This window comes from Manis pentadactyla, chromosome 12 (assembly GCF_030020395.1).
Source record: "Manis pentadactyla isolate mManPen7 chromosome 12, mManPen7.hap1, whole genome shotgun sequence".
Taxonomy (NCBI): domain Eukaryota; kingdom Metazoa; phylum Chordata; class Mammalia; order Pholidota; family Manidae; genus Manis; species Manis pentadactyla.
Genome location: NC_080030.1, coordinates 29,450,520 through 29,477,045, shown reverse-complemented (window position 1 = coordinate 29,477,045; position 26,526 = coordinate 29,450,520). Strand labels below are relative to the sequence as shown.

The window sequence follows — 26,526 nt, the reverse complement described above, 5'->3', positions numbered from 1 at the left end:
TGCCCAGCTGACTGCCCCATGGCTGCCGTCCCGCCCCTGGAAGGGCTCTCACCTCTGCACTCGTATTTGAGGTCCGAGAAGTAGACCATTTCTTGAGAGAAGACGAACAGGCCCAGCCGCCCGCCCGCGTAGGTTTGGTCGTAGATGGGCCCTGAGTCGGCCATGACCTGCTTCCCTTCGTGCACCAAGACTCTGACAACGGGGAGGAAGCAAGGGAGGGCGTGAGCTACACAGGGCCCGCAGAGGCTGGGCTGGGCCCTCGGGAGCCGCCCCGTGCGCCATGTGACAGGTGTGCCACGGCACTGCCCATGCCTGCACCCCACAGCCTCGCCCAAACACCCTCCCACAAGGGCCTCAGAATCCCCGCATCTGGGAGCCGCGGATGGAGAGCAAGGAGCTCCACGTCCCCCTGGCTGTCCGGGGCCCAGGTCCCCACTCTGCCCACGAGGGCCATGGTCCTCATGGCCCTCACAGTCACAGCCACGCTCCCCTGTGTGACAGGAAGAGAGGGGCTCCACCCAACGTGACATCTGGGCAGACTGGATGAGAGCCCCTGGGAGGGAGCACCTGCTCTGTGAAGGGAAAGCATCACACCCTCTAGCCAGCCTGTACCCACCGCTCTGCTCACAAACCTGAGGCACAAAAGCTCCTGGCACCTGGTGAATCTGACCAGATTGTGCTCGTGTGAACTAAGTTTCACCTTGCAAAAAGCTTAAATTTAAATTATCCAACTTTGTTTCAACCAAAATCAATTACAGATGTGTCATGCTAGGAGAACAAAATTCTGTTGGACTGATATTTGTGAAAGTCTTTTTCAAAAACCTGTATAAATTCAGCCATGCACAGTATCAGAAATAAGCATGGACCTGTTCTCCAAATGAAGCATGCGCTAATGTGGCAAATGGGCAGTTTTTAAATTTCTCTTCCCCTTCCTTGCCCAGAGGAGAGATGCTCACCACTTTCCAATTACTTTAAGTTTGCTCCTCTTCAACAGTCTTGTTTTTGTTTTTTAGTGATGTGAAATAGAAGAGCAGAATAGGAAAGACACACATCATTTAAAGTGCAAGAATCCACAGACTTAGATGCCAGTTACAGCCACTCTGGTTTCTGTGTTAACGTTCACACTTGCCATCCAGTGGAAAGAGGGTCTTGAAGCAGGAGATCACCTGGTAGCCAGCAGCTGGCACCCTCACCTGATAAAGCCCGTCTTAGGTCTGTGGGTCAGATGCCACCTGTAAGCAGTGTAGTCCTTCCAGCCAACATTTTTGGGGTCGTGCCATAATGTACGAACCTGAGGGAAAAGCAAATCTTTTGAGTGTGGTTGGTGCCCTGGGTCTTAACCAGTTTTCCACCAAATGGGGAGCAAAACCGTGCCTCTGCCCCCAGGTTCATGCTGGTACATCTCCCACCAATGCTTCATAGTAAGAATCCAGTGTGGACAAGCCCACCAGGGGGACCTCAGTGAAAAAGCTAGTAATGGATGCAATTTGGATCCTCTGCTCCCTCAACAGGGGACTTTGGGCAACACGCTTAGGCTGTCTAGAAGAGGGCAGGGTTACGAACCACGTTTAGAAAAGTGCCAGGCATGCACCATTAGTATGGCAGGTACTCAGTAAGTGAGTATTCATATCACTGTGACTCAGTTTAAACTAACAAAAGCAAAGGTAGAGAAACCCCGGGAATAGGCCAGGCCCACTCCCCACACCCAGGGACCCACAGCGGTGCCGGCTCGCCCTCCCACCTGTCCTGGCGTGTTCCCAGTGTGCCACAGGGCATTCCTCAGGTGCTCGCCCGTGCCTGTGGTGGAGTTCACCACCTTGAGAGACACTCCAGAGTAGCCGTATGCCCGGGTGGGCTGGTCCTCCCAGTAGGTCTGAGTGACCTGCTTCCACATGACCACGTAGAAGCGGCTGCTGGACTGGTAGCCAAAGACGAAGCCGGCGTAGTCGTCATCCCGGTCCGTGTTGACGTAAAACGTGCCGCTGAAGTCGACGGACCCAAACTCATCGAAGCCTGGAAGCGAAAGGAACGCGTCAAGGCCTGAAGTGGGGGCACCCGGGATTGTGGGGGCTGGCGCTCTGGAGTCTCACCCACGGCGATGCCAGGGTCGGAGTTCGCCGTCTGCACCAGCTCCTTGCCCTGATGGCGGATGACCCAGTTGGGGTCGATCTGAGTGGTGCCCTTGGGGTCCAGGGGGACCATCTGGAAGTTGCGGAAGTCGGTCTCACTGATGGCATTGTTTTCCGGACACACGTCGTCGATGTCGGGGACGCTGTCATCATCAAAGTCGTCTTTACAAGCATCACCCCGTCCGTCACCTGTCACCAGGGCAGTGGGGGACAAGAACACGGTGCATGGGGGTGCTGCCCTCTGTGTCTGACGGAGCCCATGGGAGGCTCTCAGGGAAAGCACTGGAGGGGCTCTGCCATGTCTCACGCACACGCTTACAGCTCCCAGGGCACCCAGCGTGCAGGCTGTGCGGAGGCTGGGCCTCTTCCCAAGCACTTTTTCCAAGGCTTCTTTCCGCAGCGAGTGCGACCTCGAGCTCCCTGGAGAGCCACTCCCCATGCGTTCTGAGCTCAGGACTCGAGCACAGTCTGAATGGCTGGCCAGGAACATCAGCCTGAATTTCTGGCCCTTTTTCTGTTAGTTTTCAGAACTTCTACTGTCAGCTTCCTTAATCACCCCTGCCTGTGATCTGCCTGGCATTTAAAGCAGAATTCTTACACTAAAAATGACTCTTCCTGGGAGATACAGCCTTCCTCTTTGGAATACTTCTTATCCAATTTCCTAGTGAGGTGGTGGGTGGGCTGGGGAGGCTCAGGTAGGCCACAGACCACCCTGGGATGACAGGGAGGTGATATCCGGCCTTTGTGGCTGCCCTGTCATGGTATAGTGACCACCCTGCAGGCAGGCAGGTGCCAGTTTGCTAAACTACCACTTCCATGCCTGCTGCTGGAAGGAGAAGATACCGAGTTTAAAGGAATTTCCCATCACACCCCCCAAACCCTTTTCCAGTTGTCCTCAATGACACACCCCACCTCCTGCATGGCAGGAACATGCTCCCATCTAAGGAACCCTAACCAGCGCTAACTTCCTGAAGCCTGCTCCCACCCGGGCCCTGCCTGGTCGAAGGCCCAAGGTCTACCCTACAGGGTCGGTGAGCCCCTCCACCCCCAGGCTCGATGGCTATTCTCAGGTTTCCTGCTGAAACCTCCTCATGCTGCTCCTGGGAGGTCCTGGCAGCTGCCCCCCAGTCAGCAAGGCCCTCCGCATGCTTCTCAGCCACATGGGCTCCGGCTCCCAACCCCTTACCTCCCTGAGGAAGATTGGTGTCCTACACAGCTGCCTCCCATTTGTTACCTGGGACTCATGCAAAGGACAGCCACTCATCCAGGGGCCTGATGCCCTCGAGGGCCCATCCTGCTCAGGCCTGTGGCCCGAGCCGGTGTCTTTCCCAGATATCACATACGACCACCATGTTTGTTAGCGTTAAAGGATAAGCCCCTGACTTCTCAATGTTGTAATCGGAGGATCACTGCTCCACCCTGATTGTCACGGGTAAGTCTCCCTGGAGACCTTGGCTTACCCCAGCCCACGTGCACACACACATGGTCACCTGCTGGCTGAGCCACGCTGGGAGCCAAGGGCACAATCTGCCAAGAAATGCCCACCCTGCACCCTCACACGGCCCAGCCCTTGGTTTCCCCCCAGGAGGCCTTCGCGCCGCGGCAGGGCCAGCACCCACCATCCGAGTCCTCCTGGCCAGGGTTGAAGACAAGCCGGCAGTTGTCCCTGTCGTCGGGGACGCCGTCATTGTCGTCGTCTGAGTCGCACGCGTCCCCCTTGCCGTCGTGGTCATGGTCGGCCTGGTTGGAGTTGGGGATGTAGGGGCAGTTGTCCTGGTTGTTCTGGTGGCCATCCTCGTCGATGTCCTCATTATTATCACACTGGTCACCCACTAGGTCATTGTCCGCATCGGTCTGGGGGACAGAGCAGGGACCATGATACTGAGTGCCCACCAGAGACATGGGCACCAGACCGAGGGTCGCCACGAACATGCAGATGGGGCCACCTCACCCTACACGCAGGAGAGGACATGGCCTCCTGAGGTCACCCTGTCTGCCTCAGAATAGGGGTTGGGGCTCAGGGGTCTTGCCCAGTGCCACCTCTCTAAGGGGCTCCCTGCATTCGAGCAACTGGAAAGAATTAACGGCTGCAGAATCGAGTCCCTTTGTGGCATTGCTGGCTGCAGTGTATTCTGTGAACTGCATCAGCATATGTTATGATCCCACATGTGTGGTCCAAAGGCAAGGCAGGAAGAAAAGCAGCTCCCTGGGCTCGCATCAGAGAAATGGAGAGGATTCGATGGAGACACACAAGACCTTCAGACGGTGAGGAAAGGCATCCCTCATTTGGCCTGTGGCCACTGAGATACAGGAGACGTGCTTAGATGTGAGTTCAGTAAATATTTTCAATTAAAATTATCAAAAGCCTATGTTGTCATGTCTTGGCAGAGCTGATGGAGAACCACAAAGGCACATGTACCTACGATAAGGTCCTCTGACCCCTCCTTCTGCTCACAGAGAGCCTGGTCAGCGGCCTAATCGGTCACCTGATCAGGGTTGTGCACCAAGGGGCAGTTGTCGCAGTGGTCGCCCACGCCGTCGCCGTCTGTGTCTCTCTGGTCGGTGTTGTAGACATAGGGGCAGTTGTCGCGCTCGTTGAAGACATCTGGGTGTTCCAGGGAAGAAATGGGAGCACGCTGAGCTTAGCACTGCTTTCCTACCACAGTAAATGACTTACTAACACTTTTATTTAATGAAAAGAGTCACCTAAGAATATGATAAAGTGTAAAGATTATTAGATTCACAGAAGAACATATGTCTGATTTCCCACTGAAATTCAAATCCCCTGAGTTTAAAACAGAACCAGCTCTTGGAGGTTTCCAGACAATGCCACACAGCCGGGAGACACTGAATGTGTTATCACAGCAAGAATCTGAATCAACGATGTTGATCATTTTCCCTGATAGCCTCTCAGAAAACATGCACTGAGCTCCTAGCAGCTGATCCGCTTCCTGGTTTATGCTGCTTCGTCCATTTCCCACATTGGTAGGTAAGCAGAGATTGGCAGGGTTTTTAAGTATAATGACTTATTTCAAGAAATCTGAAGATAGGCAATTCCATGAGTTCGGGAGTTACGAAAAATCTGAATTAAGTGGAATATGAATTAATACTGTCTGTCAGTGACCAGGCACAAATGGCAGAGCCAAACACCGCAGATGCTGAGTGGAGAGGACAAGCATCAGGAAAGGGCTGGTCCGGCCTGTCCAGCCAGGTGGGGCCTCAGGCTGGGGGGAGGGCATCAGCCACACAAGTGAGAGGACCCCTAAGAGAGGCAATGGGGACACATTACGGAGGCCGGCTGGGCCTGGGGGAGGCACCCGCTGCCCAGAAGCCTGGGTAGTGCGGGCCAGACACAGTCCTGGTGCGGGAAGCTGAAGTCCTTGCTGTACCAGGGACATCGAGAAAAACAACACACAGGTGAGGGTGAGCCGGTCGGGCTGGAAGCTGACCCAGGGCTGGGCAGCATGGAACATCACCGTGAGGGGGAGGGGCCTGGCCTGGGACGGGGTGGGGGTGGGGAGCCTTGGGAAGGGGGAGGGGCCTGTGGGGGAGAGGAGGGGCCCGGGAGGGGAGGGCCCTGGGAAGATCCTGGTGGGGAGGGGAGAGGCTGGGGAGGAGCCTGATGGAAGGGGCGGGGCCCGGGGAGGGGTCTGGTGGGGAGGGGAGGGGCACAGGAAGGAGCCTTGTTGGGGGAGGGGCCTGGTGGGGAGAGGAGGGGCCTGGGGCTGAGCCTGGTCGGGGAGCAGCCTGGTGGGGAGGGGGAAGTGCCTGGGGAGGAGTGGCAGGGGAGGAGCCTGGTGGGGAGGGGAGGGGCCTGGGGCTGAGCCTGGTGGGGGAGCAGCCTGGTGGGGAGGGGAGGGGTCTGGGGCTGAGCCTGGTGGGGGAGCAGCCTGGTGGGGAGGGGAGGGGTCTGGGGCTGAGCCTGGTGGGGGAGCAGCCTGGTGGGGAGGGGAGGGGTCTGGGGCTGAGCCTGGTGGAGACAGGGGACGGAGGGGCGGGGCCCAGGGAGGCGGAGCCTGAGAAGGGCCGTGAGGAGCCGTGGGGAGGAGCCCGTCCCATCGCCCCAGAAGCACCGCCTGGGGAGGCACTCTGACCAGAGTGACCCTGGGAGCAGCACAGGCGGGGGCCTGGCATCAGGAGAAGGAGGCCAGACGCACAGCTTTCTACAGGGTGGTGCTGAGACGGGCGACCGCCCGCACTGACCCCTGGGGAGGCTGGAGAAGGAGCACAGCTCCCAGAGGCGGAGCTGAAGGCATCGTCAGCCTCGCGGCGGTGTGTGGAAGTGGGCTTGTTCAGGGAGGGCAGAACGAAATGCCAGCTGGCAGACACGTCCAGCAGCGACCTTACAGACGCCCGTTCGAAGGGGCGGCACTGACCGTCGCCGTCGATGTCCACGGAGCAGGCATCCCCCTCCCCGTTGTGGTCTGTGTCGATCTGCGCGGGGTTGTGCACCTGCGGGCAGTTGTCGCAGCGATCCCCCACCTCGTCTTTGTCGTAGTCAGACTGACGGGGGTTGAAGAGAAGCTGGCAGTTGTCCTGGAAAAGCAGGGAGGGAATAATTCAGGAAATAGCATGCGGGTGTCAGCTGCATGGTCCCTGCGAAGGCTTAGTCCCGCAGGCTGTGTCCCCAGATGGTCAGTGTGGACACAGAGAAAATGGACAGCCCAGCCCAATACTTTCTTGATATCCAGTCATTTCATAGTAATTTATGTCCCTGCCCCCCTTAAAAATTTTGAGATTTTCTGCAGTGAAGATGATACACATACACTTCACGGTGAGGATAGATGGTAAATGTTGATGAAAGGGTGAATGGGACCAAGGATCAATGCATCAGATGTAGTAAACTAGGAATAAAATTTGGTGCTGTATTATATACTAATTTGTTAAGACATTTATGTCTTGCAACATTAACCGCAGGAAATGGTAGCATTGAAGGGTCACCGTGAAGACGGTCTCTCCCATGGGAGGGCCGACCGGCTGCTGGCAACGCCAGGGGCGGGAGACCGCTGTCTGTGCGAGCAGCGCTGCGGGCCAGTTCCCTTTGTAAGTGATCTACACTCTCTACCAGGGATGTGAGTTACTCATGCAGGAGAACTCGGGAGGTCTCAGGAAGAGCGACAACATCGCCTGCTGACCCCCAGCCCGACCGACCTTCTCGTCGTCAACACCGTCATTGTCATCGTCGCCGTCGCAGGCGTCCCCAACACCGTCCTTGTCAAAGTCTTCTTGCCCAGAATTAGGCAGGAGGGGGCAGTTGTCCTGCATTCAGAGGAAGCACATCGGTCATAAACATTTGGAAAAGCCCCTCGCTGGGGAAGGCGGCCAGATGAAACAGTGCGGATGAGACCACCACCAGCATGTGTCACACGTCTGTCACTGGGAAACAGCAGACCAAAGACCGGAGGCACACACACCTCTGCTCAAGTGTTGCCCTAGAAATCAGGCCACTCCTGCTGAGGCCGAGACAAAAGAGGCTGTACCGGCTGTATCCTAAGGCCAGGACCCGCAAAGCTGCCCAGCAGCAGCAGAACCAGCAGTGAGCAGTGTTGCCCCATGAACATGGGGGATGCAGCCTGTGTCCCCTTCCTTCCCAGAAACCTCCACTCATCACCAACCCTCTGAGCCAGCAGATGCCAGCAAGTCTCTGAGGGTGCCGTGACCCTTTTACAAAAGGCTTGCGACTGCAAATTCCTTCCACTGCGTCAGCTCTTCCCATAAGAGGGTGACTCACGTAACTGGTGAAAAAGTCATTTTGTTTCAGTCCAACCACATTATAAATCAAAGCTGAGCTGTACAGACACACACTTGAGGGAACTGGAAATAGCAGAAAGGGTGATGGTGGACAGGGCTGCAGCTACACTAACGTGCTTCCCAAGCCAAATGGACTCATCATGGACCCCAAGTCTGAACAGAGCATGGCCAGCCCTGGGGCCACGTCCAGAGCGAGTTTCAACGCTAGGTGATGAAGGGAGAGAAGTCTTGGTGGGGGAGCACATGTCCCGGGGCTCAGCTAAGTGGAGGATCCCACACCTGCACAGCAGGTGAACAAGGGGCCGACTCAGGTGAGATGCAGGGGCCCCTACTAAGTCTGACATTTGCATCTATTCATCCTCAAACTTATTTATATTTGGGAACTGTGATGTGCCATCTTCAATCAAGAGAGAGTGAAAGAGGAAAGTTAAAACTTTCTTAACCAAAATTCACAAGAAGGAATAAATATAAAATAGATGAATATATTTGCAAATGATGTTCTTTACAGGTTTGTGGCACTTACGTTTCTGAAGCTATTAATGGACATATGACACTGAAACTTTGGGGAACACCATGGATAGTGGCCTTGTGAGCACCTTGCATGATGAAAGATGGTTCCCAAAACATATGCCACATCCCAGTCTCTGGGACCTGTACATGCTACCTAGCACAGCAAGAGATGCGATTGCATGAAGGGTTTTGAAAGGATGAGTTTGTGCTAGAGTAGCCAGGTGGCCTCCAATACAACCGGGTGTCGGTCTTACAGGAGAATCAGGAGGTGTGACAGATGCACAGAAAAGCCTCTTGAGGGTGGAGACAGAGGCTGGAGGCATGTGACCCCAAGCTAACGGATGTCTGGGGCTCCGAGAAGGTGGAAGAAGCAGGAGGGCCCCTCCCCAGAGGCTCCAGCGGGACTGAGGCCCAGCCTCCAGACTGTAAGAGGATGAATCTCTGTTGTTTGTGGTGAGTCTGCATCTGGTTTGTGGTGATCTTCAGCCCCAGGAAAGATACACCTGTTACAGCCTCTTCTCCCAGAGTCCTCATCTCCTATACTGAACACAGTGAGGCTTTGAGAAGAAAAAGATTTGCCAGATCTGATGGGTGTGCATAGCCCTGACGCCTCAGGTTGCCAGCCTGGATGGTGCGGGCCTGCTCATGGCACCCTTGACCAGCCTCACTGATTAAAAGTCTCTCTTTGTATTCAGTCAACAAACACACATTAGCTGAGGTTTCCTCCCCAGGTCCCAGGTGGGCAGTTGTTCACAGTGATCCCTGAAAGTATCATAGAGGAAGGGGGCAGCCCAAGGACAGAAACCCTTCTGGTAGATGCTGGGGAGATGCTGGCTGAGGGCCAGGCCCCCTCCCCACCAACAGGCAAACACGTTCCCTCTGTGGCAGGGTGTACCGGGACAGCCCAGGGTCTCCAGTCCCCAGGTAGAGCCGCAGGAGCTCAGGGGGAAGCCTGCACCTGGCCGGTCCTCACCTTGATGCAGTGGTAGGTGGCGTTGGTGGTGCATACCAGGTTCTTGTTGGGCCAGCCATCCAGGTCCGAGTCCTCGCCACAGATGCGCCCGTCGCCCGCGTAGCCCGTCTGGCACTCGCACTTGTACATGGGGTCACTGAAGTGTCCCAGGTAGATGCACTCCGCGTGCCTGTGGCAGCTGTGGGTCTTGTCCTTGCAAGGGTTTTCAGGCTCGCACACCTGCAGGCAAAGGGCCTCACGCCAGTCACGCTGAGACTCTTAGTCCACGGGAAGGACTCTGTCGGGGTGCTTGGCCTGCAGCCACCAGGCCAGTATCTAGAACTCAGACACTAGTTCCTTCTGGAAGTGGTCTCAAGGCACTTTCCAAAGACTGCTGAGCTATACCACCATCACCTCCCAGCCTCCGGGGGACCGTGTGGTGTGGCTGGTGCACAAAATGTGGTCACCCTGGTCCTCGGGGAATGCTCTGCAGGGAATCTCAGCTCTGAATGGAGTGGCATGGAAGCGCAGCTCCAAGTCCCCATGCTGGTCGGTGGCAACAGCAGGCAGAGGCTCCAGGACAGTGAGGCTCCTGAGTGTCCCCCAAGCCTGCCCTCTCGCCTCCCTAACCCACCCTCAGTGCGCCCCGACTCTGGCCTGACTAAAAGCCTTTAACAATAACATAAAGGGCAGTTGCTCACTTGCTTTTCCGTTCTGGCCGCCTCGAGGCCGACGCCGTAGGGCTGGCTGCCTTTGTAGCGAGGTGGGCATGGCAGGCAGTGGAACCCGGGGTTAGTGTTGACGCAGCGAGGGGCCTTGCTTGTGGTGAAGCAAACATCTGTGACCACAGCACACTGTGGGGACAGGCAGCCGTGAGCCACTGCCCTAGTCTCCACGGGCCCCTCCACCCTGGGGGGGACACCCACCTCATCCAGGTCCTCACAGTGGGTGCCATTGCCCAGGAAGCCCACCGGGCAGGAGCCGCAGGACCAGGAGCCGTCTGGGAAGCTGCTGCACTTGGCCCCGGGAAAGCAGGGGTTGGACAAGCAGCCATCTGCGTGGGGTGAGTAAAGCTGATTAACTCAGCTCGGGCGTAACTCACTGAGAATGCACCTCTGCAAGTGCCGGAGAGGCCACGTGTGCACAGCAGCCCTCCGTGGCTAGGTGTAGTGAATGGATGCTGATCAGAAATGAAATGGTATCGGTTCGTGTGGGGTAAGGCTTGGCGGCCACACACGTCACCTGGCCAAGAGCACAGCATTAAAAGGAAATGGTGCAGCAGGCTGCAGGACACGATGGTTACCAGACAAAATGTTCATCCTGCTTTGCAAGATTTCTCTTTTCACATAAAAATGCTAAGAAACATAACACAAATGTTAAAAGCAATTGTCTTTTTGTGCATAAAACTGGTCATTCTTTTCTTTGAATTCTGTGTATTTTCCAAAAGTTGTCAGAATAAAAGCCATGGTTTCTTCAAGGACCTCTCCGGCTACAGCTGTGGTCACAGGGACAGACGCAAGTGTCCGCGCACCACGTGCCCCCCACACACACCCACCTATCGGGCAGCTCCTCTTGTTACACATCTGATGTTCGGTGACGTCCCCCACACAGGCCTTGCCTCCGTGCTGGGGCTTGGGGCTGTTGCAGACGCGCGTCCGCTCCCGGATCCCTCCAGCACAGGTGACCGTGCAGGCAGACCACGGGGACCAGGGGCTCCACCGGCCGTCAACTGCAGTGAGAGGGCAGGGAGCACATCAGGGGCCATGACCTGCACCGTGGGCTCCAGAGGAAGAGCAGAGATGCAGCGGGAGAAACTGGGGAGATGGCTCTTCATGACCCTGAGACCCAGCTGCTGAAGACGAGGGGTCAGCTGGCTTTGCTTTTGCCTCTGGAAAGAGCAGCCGCACAGCCTCTGCTCTGGACACTGGGACCCAGTGGGGCTGTGGCTGCAGGTGCCCAGCACAGAGGAGCTCACATCTGAATGGCTGTGGCTGCCGGGCCTTGCCGGTGCGGAAGGGCCACAGCAGGGAAAGGAGGCCCCTCCGATCTCCTTTGCCCTGAGTGTTGGTGACTTCACAACTTGGGCCTCCCAAGAAGGCCTGGTGTTGGGACCTGTGTTTTCTGTAAACTTGGCTTTCTCATGCCCCAGATGCAGGGAAGGCATCTCCTGAGACACATCATTTTGTGCAGTCCAAGTGTGTCCCATAACAGTTCCCACAGGTCTGGTGTGTTTCCCCCTTGATTGTAGATTAATTGTAATGTAACTGAGCTAGCCCAGAGAAGGTCGGGGCTGACCGCAGGTCAACAACGTGAGCTCCCAGGGCTGGTTTCCAGAAAAGGGCCAGCCGAAGTGCTTACAGCCCCCTTCCATGGCTCAGGTCTGTCCTGCTGAAGTGGCCAGGACCTGGTCCCCGCCGTCTGCACCCACTCCCCCACGCTCGCCCCGCTTACTTGGGCACGGGACGCCCTGGCAGCCTTTGGTCTCCCGGCCGCTCCCTCTGCAGTTCTTGCCCCCCATCTGGGGCACTGGCGAGTTGCAGAGCCGGATACGTGTGATGTTACCCAGTCCGCAGGTCACAGAGCAGGAGGACCACGGTGACCAGTGGCTCCAGCCACCGTCCTGCCGGACTAGCTCATGGAGGAGAGAGACATCAGGGCTTAGCCAATGGCGGGGGCTGTACCCATGAGTGGCTTATCAACCAGGCGGGCGAGGACAAGGAGCCCTGCAGCAGTCCCCCCAGCATGACTGAGCACCCGAGACATGCTGCGGCCCATCCTCCCAAACCCCAAACCCTAAGGGCTGGCGAAGCCCCCACCCCTGCAGCCGACACTCACTGCGGTTGTCGCACTTGCCCAGGCTGCACGCCCGCGTCTGGATGGACGGCCCCAGGCAGGTGTTGCTGGTGACGTCGCAGGACCGGCCTCTCTGCTGGGTGCCAGACCCACAGGTGGTGGAGCACTCCGTCCACTCCGCCCACGGGGACCAGCCCTCCTCACTGTCCGCTGCTGGGTGGGAAATGTGATGGTCCATCAAGCCTCCGCCCAGTGGCAGCTGCAGCCCTTGCTGCACTGTAGGACCCACGCTCCGCGGAGCCTGAGTGATTTCTCTCCCCATGTGACTTGCAGACCTGGGAGTGAGCCCACCACACCTGGTCGTACTCAGGACCACCTTACCAGGGAGGGTGGCAGGAGTTTGGCAGATGCGTGAGGACTAGACACAGCCAGCCAGGGGTCCACTGTCCAAGTGTGCGGACTCGGACCCTGCAGGCCAGGGAAGGGGTCCATGGACTTCTAGATCCACAGTGCTGAAGTATGTCCACTTGAGCTTGTACTGAGCTACAAAGATTTATTTCCATCTTAACCTCATTTGCTAATTTATATATGGTAGTGAAACTTTCCAATTTTTTGGTTGAAATTACAGGTCACTACATTTAGTTCCAAATAACTTACATTGGACAAATCAAATGAAAAGGTAATTTCCTACAAAAAAAACTCTTCATAGGAAATATCAATCCCTAAATCAGAAAAAAGACAGTAACTTAAATGCAAGAGATCTTTCCAGTACACAGGAAAAAATATGATTTGCCCAACTGTTCCTTTAAGCAGTGAAGAGCCCTATGAATGTGCTGCGATGAAATGTTCCAGAAATAGGAGCAAGGAGGTGGTTCTGGAGGCCTTTTGAAGCCCTACTGTGCTCTTGATAGCATAAAATGTCCCCCTGTGATCTGACGTGGACCCTTAGGTCACTGTGGCTACACCGTATGCTGTGCAGTACAATCCAATTTGACACAAAACACATCAGCACTTCCATACTCTCTGTTCTGATCATAGAACCACCCCTGCAAAGTGGGGACAATCACTCTGTTTTACAGTTAATGAATCTGAAACCCAGAGAAAGTACACGTTGCTCAGAACCACAGAGTTGGCAGATCCTGAGCCCACGTCTGAAGGCATTCTCCTTGCGCATCCAGAGGGCGACATGTGTCCTGGGGAGCCGGCATAGGACAGCGCAGGGCAGCCCCATGCCCCACACGTCCCCGGCAGGCCCCGCAGCCCCTGCGCGAGTGGGGCCCCGGCTCCTCCAGAAGTGGAGGGTGCTCAGGGACTGGAGAGGCCTGGCGGGAGGACACCATGGCAATGCTCCCAGGCAGCCCCCTCTAGGCCCCAGACCAGGAGTGTGGGGATGAAAGAGAGGAGTCAGGACATTCCAGAGCAAGTGTCCACAGGGCCAACTACCCCAATCTGGGTCATCTTGTGGGGAGGGGGGGTGAGGGAACCGTGCCAGGAGGAGGGGGAATGTCAGCATGCAGCAAGGGCCAGGGAGGGCATGCCAACAGGTGGAGGCCGCACAGTTCCTGTGGGCGGGCGGCTGTGATTTTGGACAAACACAGCATGGGGGCTGGGAACGCTTGGGCAAAGGCCCGGGGGCAGCAGGAACAGACCCTGAACGTCTGGAAGTGTTAGAGTACAGGTGAGACCCGAGTCCCAAGGCCTGGGCAGCAGGTGCTTGGCATCCAGTAAGTGGCCTCATGGCGGCAGCCCCTAGAAGGCACTGACCCTTGGGGGCAGGTTTGGTGCAGGTGCAGACACAGTGCAAGGTACCCAACACAGGCCCCCCAGGGCAGACACCCCCAGGGCAGATCCCCCTAGGGCCGACCCACCCTGGGTAGGCCCTCCAGTGCAGGTACCCCACTGAAGACCCCCAGCACAGACACCCCAGGGCAGACTTCCCAGAGCATAGCCCCTCCCAGTGTAGGCTCCCCAGCATAGACCCCCAGCACAGACCCCCCAGCATCTCTGGTACCTCTCCTGCTCTCTGACCACACAGAGTGCCCAGCATGGGGGGAACACTCTCTCTCTCTGCGTCGGCTCCTGGGTTTCCATCACTCGGAGCTCAAGCAGGGAGGGGTGGGGGTCAGTCTCAGCTTGGTGGAGTCCTACCATCCTTTGTCCACATGGTGTTTATAGGATTACTTGCTGCCTTAATGCACCCAGAGCGCCAGGCTGGTGTCTGCTCCCTGGCCAGCATCCACTTGGGGCCAGGAGTCAGGGTTCTTTGCACGAGGGGCCACTGGGGCTCAGCGGCGTTCCCGGAAGGTGACAGCACACAGGCCTCAGCCCTGAGCTCTGGTCTTACAGACCCCACCCTGGTCACCATAGCGGAGAGGGACACCCCGGGGAGTCATGTCCTTGGCCTTCTGCCCTCCACCTGAGCCCCCTGTCTGAGCCATCCCTGCTCTGCCAGAATCAGCCAACAGGTGAACACCCAGCCCACGGAGAGCCCCCAGAAAGCAGAGGCGCCCATCCGGCGGCACTTACAGTGGAAGCAGGAAGGGCAGCATTCACCTTCAACAAAGGATGGGCTTGCACAGGTCGCTGGCGGGCAGGTGATTTGGTGGCAAACGGTCTTAAATTTCTATAAGTAAAGAAGGACTCATGTAACACTCACTGTAAAGAGTGGGCATTGGGGCCAGGCTGGCCTGAACAGAATCAGTGGTGCAGATCCTGCCCATCACCAGTGGACTGACAGCAGCCTTCCCTTCTGCTGGGTGCCCACCCCCGGGCCCCCTGCCCCCGCCCCCTCCCTTTCTGCGGAGGAGTGAGGCCTCCTGCTGCTGTGTGGGCAGCAGGGGGCAGTAGGGCGAGGTCGGCTGTACAGTCTGGCCTCTGAGACCATCCCCGCAATGGAGATCAAGTGACATGAAATAAGGCAGAGAAACTAGCCCCACGGCAGGGCGAGACCCAGCACCGCCCAGGTGTGCCCTCCAGGCCCTTGCAGAAGTGCAGGGGATCACACCAAAGTCAGGGGCAGCTGGCTCTGCCCCACGTCCGCCCCTGGGTAGCTTCAGTGGCTTCGCCTCTGGATTCCTGTTCCTGGAGTCCCATTTCTGGCGCCTTCCACATCCCTGGCCCTATGCCTGTTCTCCCTGGCCACCTCAGAGCAGGTTCTGGGGCTTGGGGGCTGTTGGTGGTGCCTGCCGAGGAGGAGTGTGGCCCCAGGCCTCACCTTGCAGGTGCACCTGGTGCAGCTGTCCACCACCCAGGTCTCGTTCTCCGCGAAGAACCGGCCGTCCTGCCAGCAGGCTGACACGTTCCTGGTCTTCGGAGGGCCACCCATGAGCTCCCAGAGGATCTGGTTGTCACTGGACTGGGGAGAGGCAAAGACTTTACCAACTGCACACAGGCGCCCTCCTCAGACGGTGCCCGGGCAGGGGCAGGGGCAGGGGCAGGACCAGCAGGGGCAGCCTGCTGCTGAGTAAGGCCGCCCCAAGCCCATTCGCACCACGGGGGCCTTGGTGCACAGGCCGCACCGCCGCTGCCCGCCACTCTGGCTGCAGCCGCACTCGCTCAGGCACCTACCTAGTGGGCGGGAATCCTGAGGCCTGCTGCCCGCCCAGGGGCCCAGCCCCCAGGCCTCAGGGAAGCAGGGGCGAGTTATGAACACTAAGGAGCCATTCCTCCGATTACAGGGACGCTCTGAGAGCACGTGACTAGACGAACGCACATTAATTCTTGATATCTTGGGAGTTACAGGCCAGAGAAAAAGACACAACTTAAAGAAATCAAGTTAAGTGTGAATTACACAGATTGTCCTTAAACATGCATGTTGTCTGCCTACCTCTTCCAGGGCCCTGCCCCGGCAGACATTGTGTGGGTACATTCCCCACAGGCTGACTTCCAGTCTGCGGGTTGTGGGCCCCTTGAGAACTGGAGGACAGATAACAGACACACTCTTTGCAAAAGTCAGAGACACACGGCTCCTGGCTTTTCTGCGCAACTTCAGGAAGTCCACAGATGCCGTCAGCCCCGACTCCCGGGCCAGCAGGCTTGACCTAAAGCTCCCTCGGCTCGAGTGCCCACCCCTCCCACCACAGCCTCTTTTCTGCCTCCAGGACAGCCCCTCTCGGCCACCAGCATTTCAACCCGGCTGCAGCCATGCCCCAGTGCTCTCCCAAGGCCCGCAGGACCCAGGGCCCAGTCGGAGACCCCTTCCCTCTGCAACTTCTCTCCTGACGTCACTCCATGTCCCCTGGGGCAGTCATCTACACTGGGCACGCGCCCAGCATGTGGGCCTCCTCGCAGAGGACATGCGAAGAAGGGGTTACCATGGCAACCATTCCCCAAGCCGTGAATCACTCGTCCTGAGGCAGGTGAGACCCTGTTTCCCTTAGGTGTGTAGCAGGGGAACCGGGCCTGGCTGCCATCACCTCATCTCCAAGGGCAGGCTGCTTCCCAGACCGCCGGGGCTCTTGCTTACCATGCTCGCCCCTTTATGTAAAAGTGTCCCCTCTATGCAGGATTTTCATTTCCTGGGGAGATGAATTGCCCCAAGTTGAGAATTCGTTTTGGAGAAAGTGCACCCCATGAGTTTTTATTCAGAATCCTTCTCACGTCTGCTAGCTGTCCCCTGGCTACACTGGACTTGACCCGAAGTCCCCAAGAGGTGGCCATGAGCATCCCCCACTTACACGGGGGCTTTTAATTGGGGTCCAGCATGTTTCTGGGCACAAAGTGGTTAGTATGGTTAGATGAGGGTTCACTGAGTCCTCCCCCCAACCCCTCGGGCGGCAAGTGGTTAGCCTAGTGTCACACTGGGGATCTTGGGGCCTGTGCCCCACCCTTGGGTGGGAAGTGGTCAGCGAGGCTACACTGGGGGTCATGTGGTCTGCACACCCACTCTCGGGGGGAAGCAGTCAGCATGCTCACCCTGGTTCTGCGCCCAGCCCTCACCCGCACCCACCACTTTCCTCAGGCTCTCGTGAAGCTGGCTCACGATGGCGTGCAGCCCGGACAGCTCAGCGACCATGCCGCTCAGCTCCTCGCAGGAGCGCTCGCACACCTGGGGCCTCTGGTCAGCGCCCTGGCCCACGTACTCCGTCGTGCCCTGAGGGCTCAGGCGGAGCGTCTCCGTGTTTTCGCTGATGGCATTGACTTCTGCTAAGGGAACAGGTGAGAGTGAGCAGCCCCAACCTGGGGGGGCACCAGGGGCAGGTGTTTGTGAGTTCCCGCAGGGCTTGCTGCTAAGTGCCCCCCGAGAGGAGAGCAGGGAGGGCAGCCGGTCCCAGGTGCGCCCACTCAGCGACCCTGCACTGACGTGGCATTTAAATGCAGCCCGCTGGCAGAGCTCAGCTCAGTTTAGGAACAGAGAGAAGCACCGGAGGCCTGCGCGAGCACGGGTTACATGCCACACTCGGCATCAAGTGTCTCATTCAGACTGCCTAGAAGTCACACTCCCCTTTTCTCTGACGGCTCCTTATTTTCCTCCTGTCAACCTGTTTTTCAGCCATAAATCCCACCAACCCCTCTCCATTCATCCTTCCGTCCTAAACACCTTTCCTTTTGGCCATTCAAGGCAAGTCGAGCTGCAATAAGTAATTTCAAGACTTCACCTTTTTGTCCCGGACCCTCGTATCCTTTTTCTGCCACCTATGAGACCCCTGAAGGGCAGGGCGATGCCATGGAACCCTGACCTGCACTAGAAGTCACACACACCCCCAAGTCACAGTGACATGTGGCTCTAGCACAGATCGCAAAGCCACTGTGGGTGAGTCCAGAAGCTGGAGCTGTCACAGACGGAGCGGCTGTGCCGCGGGCCCTGGATTCCCCCAACCCTTGCCAGCTTCTGCTGTGCCGAGGCTTTAATGCTTTATTCTCTCAGACAGTCCGTGCCTGAGGAGTTACAGCCTGTAAACATTATAATTGTGTCTGACACTCTCTCACTAAGTTTTATTACTTGGTCATAAATCCTTGCTGCAGTTCAGCTGATCTTGGGGGTCCCCCAGGCTCTGCAGGCTTAATACGGGGCTTAGCCATCCAGACATAAATATGTTCCTGGCTACACGTCTGCATCAGGGCAAAAGGGGCACCACGGCAACAGGAAGCACCCATGGCCACCGGATCCAGGACCGCCTGAGTGCTGGTGCAGGACGGGAGCCTCCCGTTAAAGGCATCCTTCGTCCCCCAGTGGGAGGGACGGAAGGGCACCACTGGCCTGGGTGAGCACTGGGACCCAGGCTGGAGTCAGGGCTGCCTGTCCTCCATCCCTGGAGGGTAAAACACCTGCCTTCCCTGCCACAGGGATGTGCCACCTAGCAAGCAGGTGGCTGCATGGGGCACTCAGCTCTTTCTTAGATTCTACCAGGCTCTCCTCCAGCCAGGCTGTGGGAGCCTCCTATTTTTCTCCTTGTGTCCTGTTGAACTTCCCGGCATGCTTAGTGTTGGATGTCAGCCTACTGTCTTAGCCTTTTCACAGCTTCTGCTTTTTAGCGACCACACCCCCGAAAAGACTTCATTCTAAGGAACCAGCGGGTGGCAGCTCCGCCGGAGCCAGAGGTGCAGGATGGGATCAGGTCCCGAGCGGCAGTGGCGCAGGCAAGCAAGAGTTTGGTCTGAGGAGTGTGCTTACTGCCCAGATTGGCCCAAAATCACAATTTTTGATCCCTTTTCCACCTTGTGCTCCAACTGACCAAAAGTTGGGCGTCACTGGAACTCCAGCTGCGGCTGAAGCTCTGGGCATGGGGCTGGGGCATGGAGCCGCTACTGGGTATGACCCTGTGGCCATAAAAACAAGTTACTTCGATCATAACTCACAGTTACTTAATGAAAACAAATCACAAACGGAATCGTGTGGCAGTCAAGAGCCTATTTTGTGGGGGCTCCCTGACCAGGGGGATGGCCCGCCCTGCTGCTCCCAGATAGGGACACCTGGTTGCTGGTGGGCACTCCCGCTGCCTCAGGAAAACAGACATGCCCGTCTTAAAGGTGTTTTTAGAGTGAATGGCATATTGCATTTAAAAAGCCTGGCACAGTGACCTGCACAAATTAAATGCTCAAGAAAATGTAGGCGAATCACAGTTGGACATAAAGTCAAAATGCAATTAACAGACAAGTAGGATTATCTGTCAGTGATTCAAGTAGTGTAGATTTTCATAAGAGGGTTGTGTCAACAGCTCTGTATAAAAACTGCCATAAACCAAGTATCTGACAAATATCTGTGGTATTAGCTTATTAAGATGACCTTCACACATTAATAGACTAAATAAATAAATTTCATATTATATTAAATCATGTGAAAATGCCAGGGATTTATTTTTTTCCTTGTAAAATTAATTATTTTAGATTATTAAAATACTTTCCAAATTAATCCCTCAAGCAGTTTATAATTTTCAGATGTCAACATGTCTAATTTGACCAGCTAGCTCCCTCAGAGACAATGGTGGCATTTTATTCAAATATTTTTAACTCAAATCCTCATCATCCTACATTCACATGCATACAGCATAATAGAAATGTGAGCTGAGGAAGTGAAATGTGAAATATGCCATTCAAACACACTTACCTCCCTGGCTGTGCTGACAACCTTTCTTGCTTAGCACGTCCTCCACAGAATTCTCAAACAGCAAGTAGACGTTCTGCAGCAACCCCTGTCAGCACACAGGAGGGCAGAGCACGGGTGAGTACTCGCTGCCGAGCTGACTCTCACTTCAAAAGGCAAGATATGATCTTAACGTAATGACCACACTTTCTCCTGTGCTTTTATGCTCAGTCAGTTTGAAATCTCTTCGTAGTGAGTTATTCTGTGCATGTTACTATTCAAAGTCCATGTTTAGGCATGACACAGACAGTGAAAGTTAACCTGAAAGAAAAGTGTTCTGTGGAGAAAAGGGTGGCTGGGAGATGGTGACTTTGGTGTTGACCTTGGGAGACCCAGGGTCTTTGGGACAAGCTCAGGTGGATATCCTAGCTGGCTTTCTTTGCAGGGAAATGTGTTGGCCATCGGTGTCTTGCTTTTGGTTACAGGCCTTGAGAACATCCACCTGTCCTGTCACCACACAGACGAGAGGCCATGAGAGAAGAGGCCCTTCCACACCGCAGGCAGGCAGTGGCTTGTTACAGGGCAGGGCAGGTCAACCATGTGTGGCCTTGGGAGCTTCCCGATGACCAATAAAGATGAATTCAATAACTAGGTAAGCATCTCCAGGCCTTTTGCTCAATAACTGAGCTTAAACATGTACTTATTTCTAAGGAACATACACATGAGGAAGAGGATGCTGTACTAACACTGCTGTAGGTTCCAGAAAGTATTTCAACTAAGATGAACACGGGACGCTTCCCGCATTAGTTGACAGCCCTTGTTAGAAAACCCAGGTGTTAACTTGCTCTCCCACTGCTTCAGGGCTAACTGGGAATGTGGGAGAGGGTCCAGCATACTGGATGAGCCTGGGCTTACCGGACAGGTTTGACCAGGGCTGACTTCTTGATCAAGTCAGCCTCAGGCTGGAAGTCAGTGGCCACCTGTGCAGGTGAGAAAGCACACCTGTGACAGCTGGCTCTGCTTACTCCTGGTTTAGAAAGGCACGCTTGCATGTGTGTGTGTCCACGTACATGCAGGTGTATGCACACATGTGAGCATGTGTGTGTGTCCACACACGTGCAGGTGTGTGCATACATGTAAGCATGTGCATGTTCCTGTGTAGGCAGGTGTGTGAGCGTGTATCCCTGTGCATGCAGGTGTGCACACACATGTGAGTATATGTGTTCCTGTGTGCACACATGTGAGCATGTGTCCCTTTGCACAGAGGTGTGTGCATGCATGTGAGACCTTGTGAGTGCAAGTGCATGCACGTGTGTGAGCATGGGTGTGTCATGTGCATGCAAGTGTGTGCATGGATGCACAGGTGTGCACTGCTTTGGGTGTGCACATGTGTGAGTGTGTATGGCATTTGTGTGTGGGCATGTGTGGTGCATATGCCTGGTGTGTACCCACATGCAGGTGTTGTGCATGGCCTCTGTGCGTGCACATGTGCCCATGTAGGCTTGCATCCTCATGATCCTGTGTGGCTTCTCCAGGCCAAACCTGACCCACAGGCATTGCAGGAGGAGATATCCACCGCTTCCTCCTGCTGCTCCCACTCAGGTGCATCCACCATACATACCCTGAAGTGACTCTCTCGAACAGAACCTTTAGCCACGTACATCCTGCTCTTCTCCGTTGTCAGTTGCTCATAGAAAGGCTCATCCAGGGTGAAGCTGTCAATCAGGTTGCAGCCCACATACAGGCTGTAGACCTCACCAGCCACCTGCACAGTGATGCTCTTCCACTGGGAGTCTGCCAGACCCACGTCCTCCAGGGAGATGACATGCTGGGCACCCTCAACCCAGTAGGTGAGGTCAAGAGTGTCTGCCGGGCCATTGGAGACGATCTCAAACTGCCTCTGCGAGGCACCAGGTCCCTCCAGAGCCAGGAGCGTGCCCCGGGATTTGCGATCCTGCTTGAGGCTGGCCGTGAGGAAGAAGCCCTCCTTCTGCTGCATGGCCTTGGCAATCTTGCTGAGATAGTCTGCAGCCACAGGCGGGATGTAGTCAAACCGCACAAAGCGATAAGCAGGCACGCTGGGGTCAGGCCCCCGGAACTGCTTGGCCCCAATGGTCTTTCGGTTTATGTTGCTGATGCTGAAAAGGTTGAAGGTGGTGTCCTCGTCCTGGTCACCAGCTGCCCGAGGGAACAGAGAAAGGGGTTACCAGCAAGCAAGGCAAACCCAAGCCCAGAGAGGTGTTCTCGCATTGGGCAGCAGACCACACTTTGTGTGCAAGTAAATCAGTAAATCAATGAGAACACAGATATTCTTCTGTGTTCCCTCTATTTTGCAGGCTTGCCAACGATGTATTTTGTGCAAATCTAATACACAGTGTTGCTCATGGAAGTGTGAATCGTTCCACCTTCAATAGAGCTTTCTGGTAATATTTCAAAAGTCCTTAAGATAAAACCTTTAACTCAGTAATTTTCCCCATGGAACTTAATCTGAGTATAATCACCGATGTAGCAGAGACAGTCACAACAGTTTTCCTTGTGGCATCATTTGATTTGTATTAGTGAAAATAAAGCAGTAACATAGATGGAACTTGGTCTGAAAAATACTAGGGTTTATCTTCTGGTGGAATATTAGACAGCCATTAAAAATCATGTTGTAAGAAAACAAACATGTGAAAATATTTGTGATAATATTTTTGAGGTGGTAAAAAGTGGGAAGAAAAGGGGTATAAAACACTATATACTTCCAGGGTTGTAAAAATAGCACATAGGAAAAAGGCTAAAATTTGTATAGCAAATGTTGTATCTCTAGGTGGAAGGGAATTTTTCTCTAATCCATGGATTTTCCAAGATAAATCATTTCATATCATGTTGACTCAGAAGTAAATCACTATTTACTTACAACAAAGTTAAGAAGGCTTTGGAAAGTTACAGTCCAGCCACCATTGTGCTTCATCCAGCTTCACCCCATTGGTGAGCCCCACCCAGGAAGAACCAAAATCAAGAAGATCCCCACACTCACCTTGAGCCCTGGAGGGGGCCCACAGGGCCAGCAGGGCCAGCGCCCAGAGCATCCTGCCTCCCTGCAGCCGATCCCCTAAAGACAAACCAGACCCTGTTACCGACGGACATGCACCGCCACATTCAGTGTCAGCTGGAGCTCCTTCTCACATGACCACACACAACAGATTCATGTACAAATCTGAAACAAATGCATTTGTAGGAGGTAAAAGCTAGATAAGAAATGGGCTTTTCAAATGGCGCTCTTCTAACCACAGCTAGTATTTATTGGACTAGTATCTGTGGACTAGTGCTGTGCTAATCACATTCAAAATATTCATATTATTTAATCTTCATGATGACTTCAGAGGGAAATACTGTTATCATCATCCCCATTTGACAGAGGAGTAAACGGAGAGTCAGAAAAGTTTAGGGCCTGCCTGGAGCAATGCTGCAAAGCACTTAAACCCAGGAAGTTTGCTTTTAGAAAAACATGAGCCAGGTGAACCAATCTGCAAAGGGATTTTGCCCAAGCAGCCAGGAAGAAAAGTCGTGCATAACATAGTTAAATAGAGGAAATATTAACTGTTTGTAGGAGTTAGAAATAAACTCAGTCCAGTGGGCCATGAGTATAGAAAGCACAGCTTCCACCTGGCAGGCATCAGTCTCTGCTTTCCTACTTCCCTGCAGGCCTGTTTTCCATTCTGCAGGATTTTCGGTTGGCGCGGTTCAGGGCTGCAGATGCTGGATGAGAAGTCAGGAGACCTGGACAGAAGCCCGCCTGGCCATTAACCCTGCTCAGCCCACGGCCTTGGCCTCCCACCTCCCCAGTGAGCGCGTGGCCCCTGGCTGCTGCTCCGAATCAGGGCCCAGGCCAGGACCCTCGCCCTTCCTGTTTAGGAAATCAAAGCTCCTTAACTCCGATGTAAGGAATCTGAGGGGTCTCCCTCTCCAGAGATGTTTGGTGAACTGGAAGCAGTCACCCTCCTGGTTGCAGAGACGTCCCCAGAAAGGAGGAGGAGGCCCCTCAGGACCTGGGTTCCCTCTGGAGTCTGGGCCCCCACTCACCCAGCAGCCCCATGAACGTGGAGTGAGCACACGGTGGGGCCACCGGGCACCTCGGGCATGCCCAGCCTGGTGGGACTCAAAGCAGAGCTCTGCCAGCACCTATGTTAACTTCGCTGAGACTCAGTTTCATCCAATGTAGGAGAAATAGCTGTTTAAAATACCTACCTCGTAGGGCTCTTAACAAGACATAACACGGTGGGGTTGGTATTGTGGCTGTTTTGGCACAGCACAGACAGGTGTTAGCTTCCGCCTGACTGTCACCTGGAATGCCTCCTCCTGTGGCCTTCCAGGGGGTGGTAACCAGAGGACCAGCGCTGGTGGGCTTCCTGTGGGAACCCCTGTGTGGGGCTGGCCGGTCAGACCTCAGTGAGTGCCGGCTGGTGTGCCCTTCGAATAAACGGGCCTCTCCTGGGGGCGCCAGTCCTTGCGTCTTTTACTCCTTCTCCCAGATGTGTGCCATCTGTTCCCTACCAGCGGCGGGGACAGCGGCTCTGGCAAAGGGGTGCTCCATCCAAAATATACAGTTTCAAGTTCTGGATGCCCAGTTTCCCGCGTCTGAGCTTAAACAGAGCCGAATTCAGCTCTGTGCCATCTGAGCTGAGCCCTTTGACTCCTGAGCTCACAGACTCCCAGGGCGCTGCCACCTGCCAAACGGGTATGAGCCTCCTGCTCTCACGGGTGGTGGCAGGAAGCCCAGCAGCAGACCCTGACCCTGGGGGCTGGGACAGCCTCAGTGCCCACAGCGGGGTGGGACTGCAGCCCCTGCACCTGGTGCACGCTGCACACACGCACTGCCTGCACACAGTTACAGTGTGTGTTGTGGGAATATTTTTCTCAAGGAAAGATTTCCAAAGCCTTTCTGCAATGGAATGTAATTGGAACTTATAGCAATCTTTTAGCATTCTTTCTATTTGGCAATCGCAGCAAAAAATAACTTTACTGAGAATTGTCTACCTCCCCCCATCAAGGACCACGTGATCAGGTAGATTCCCTTCTGAGCTCCACAAACTGCCCCCAGCCTCGGGTCTGCGGGCCCCAGACCCAGCCTCCAGCAGCCCTGCGGCCTTTTCATGTGCAAACCATTCCCACGGGACGCAGGCCGCCTCAAGGCCCTGACAGCTCTTCCCGGGATTCCTTATCTCACGCATTAGCTGGGTTCCAAACCGCGTTCAGCTACTGAGGATGTTTCGAGGCGGAGGCTCTGTCATCTCTCTGCTTCTTCACGTGCTCTGGAAACTATTCCTCCAGCCCCTTTCCCACGGCCCCTCTCAAAGACAAAGGCTGATCCGGAAACTTCTGGTTCGGTAGCTAGGACCGCTAGCATTTGCTCAGGCTCCCCGGCAGATCCGCTCACGGGACAGCAAGACTCCCGGGAGGGGCCCTGGGGGTCCCAGCCTGAGCCCCGCGGACTCACGCTCGCCTCAGCTCTGCAGCGAGGGGGGCAGGTGGAGACGGGTGCTATTGGGGTGTTCATCGTGCCCCCCCACCCACAAATTACAAATCCATCTAGCACTTTCCTTCCCCCTCTTAGACATCAAAGCAGCCTTTTCTGAAAATGAAAGTGTAATGAAATGAATTGGTAAAAACTGAAGTTCTTACCTGTCCTGTGAAAACGCGGCGGCGGGGGCTGATCCGCACTGGGAGTCGCGCGCAGAAGGACCGTCTGCCCCGGGACGAGCCAGCCCCGCTCTCCCGAGCAGCTGGTGGGGGCCGGCCCCGCAGCCCGGCCTTTATATGCTCCTGGCTCCTGGGTGGTGCTGTCACTCAGACGGCGAGGAAGCGCGTTTAATTCATGCCTTTGAAGGAGTGGCACAACTCCTCTCTGATCTCGCCTTTGCTCTGAGCACCTGGCACCCGGGTCCCCGTCCAGCCCCGTGCCGGTGGCGCCCTGCTCCGCGGCCCCCCAAGCCAGGACAGAGGAGGGGCCGAGGAGGAGGGGCGGGACGGCCTTCCTGGCTTCCAGCAGGAAATAAAACGCTATAAATAAAACCAGCGCAACTGGCTGGAACTCCCCTTTCTGCCCAAGAGAAAGAATGCTAGTTCTGGGCTTTAAATATGTTTCCCATTACCCGAAGCTAGGTGGTCTTTCCAAAGCGCAAGTAACCGTCCATGAGACGCAGAAGGGCACCGGGTGGGCGGAACCTGTGCGCAGGTGAAGCTGTTTTTGGAGGATTAACTTATCAGAGGCAAAAGAATGATATTTAATCAAAAACAAGTGGGCAAATTTTATTTTAATCACTTAGAAGACTGGAAAATACGACTGGGAGAATTTATTTCCATCTAAATCCTATTTTGTTCACCCAGCTGGCCCCCACAGGATGGCCTCCCACTGTGGACCCCAGGCCTGGGCCGGTCCGCAGGGCACGTACTTTCCAGTGGCGTGAACAACCTGCAGTTGGCCTCCACAGGACCCCGCAGTGGGTGGCCTCACAGCTGGGTCTGCAGGGCAAAGCCCTGTGTGTAAAGTCCGTGGTGCAGCCACCACCCTGCCACTACCAGGGGGCTCAGCCTCTCCCGAGGCCAGGATGCACTCTGATGAAGGGAGGGAGACACGGTGGGGGGGGGGGTACAGAGGGATGAGGAGAGGCTGCACTGAAGCCCTGGTGGGCACTAGGCAGAAGCAGAGGTGTGGGGGGCCCCCAGGCTGGTCTGGGCCTGGTGAGCCTGGGGTGCACAGGTCAGTGTAACTGGGAACGTCAGGGACATGCCCGGTGAGCCCTTGGGGGGCCGCAGCGCCCCCCAAGATCCAGCACACACTGGTCCCTGCCAGGTCAGGGCCTTCCTGGGGCAGGAGAAGAGCAGCT

The 26,526-nt window shown here is 55.5% G+C and overlaps 1 protein-coding gene across 3 annotated transcripts in view; it reads right to left on the bottom strand.

Annotated features, from left to right (window-relative positions):
* Positions 1–25,646, bottom strand: part of THBS2 (thrombospondin 2) — a 28,247-nt gene extending 2,601 nt beyond the window's left edge. The window contains exons 1-21 of one of the 3 annotated variants that reach the window (XM_036926503.2): positions 25,322–25,646; positions 22,677–22,751; positions 21,279–21,835; positions 19,682–19,766; positions 17,084–17,280; positions 15,350–15,490; positions 14,662–14,758; positions 12,178–12,345; positions 11,794–11,970; positions 10,898–11,071; positions 10,269–10,396; positions 10,044–10,196; positions 9,364–9,582; positions 7,281–7,388; positions 6,506–6,665; positions 4,616–4,734; positions 3,749–3,983; positions 2,091–2,318; positions 1,742–2,013; positions 1,194–1,291; positions 53–192 (exon numbers count right to left, since the gene is read on the bottom strand). In XM_036926503.2, the coding sequence (XP_036782398.2) occupies positions 53–192; positions 1,194–1,291; positions 1,742–2,013; positions 2,091–2,318; positions 3,749–3,983; positions 4,616–4,734; positions 6,506–6,665; positions 7,281–7,388; positions 9,364–9,582; positions 10,044–10,196; positions 10,269–10,396; positions 10,898–11,071; positions 11,794–11,970; positions 12,178–12,345; positions 14,662–14,758; positions 15,350–15,490; positions 17,084–17,280; positions 19,682–19,766; positions 21,279–21,835; positions 22,677–22,728 (3,508 nt within the window). In that variant the 5' untranslated portion in view covers positions 22,729–22,751; positions 25,322–25,646. Of the gene's footprint in view, positions 1–52; positions 193–1,193; positions 1,292–1,741; positions 2,014–2,090; positions 2,319–3,748; positions 3,984–4,615; positions 4,735–6,505; positions 6,666–7,280; positions 7,389–9,363; positions 9,583–10,043; positions 10,197–10,268; positions 10,397–10,897; positions 11,072–11,793; positions 11,971–12,177; positions 12,349–14,661; positions 14,759–15,349; positions 15,491–17,083; positions 17,281–19,681; positions 19,767–21,278; positions 21,836–22,676; positions 22,752–25,321 lie in introns of all 3 variants that reach the window. The other 2 variants (XM_036926501.2, XM_036926502.2) reach the window with 2 other exon arrangements.
* Between the last annotated feature and the right edge of the window lie 880 nt (positions 25,647–26,526).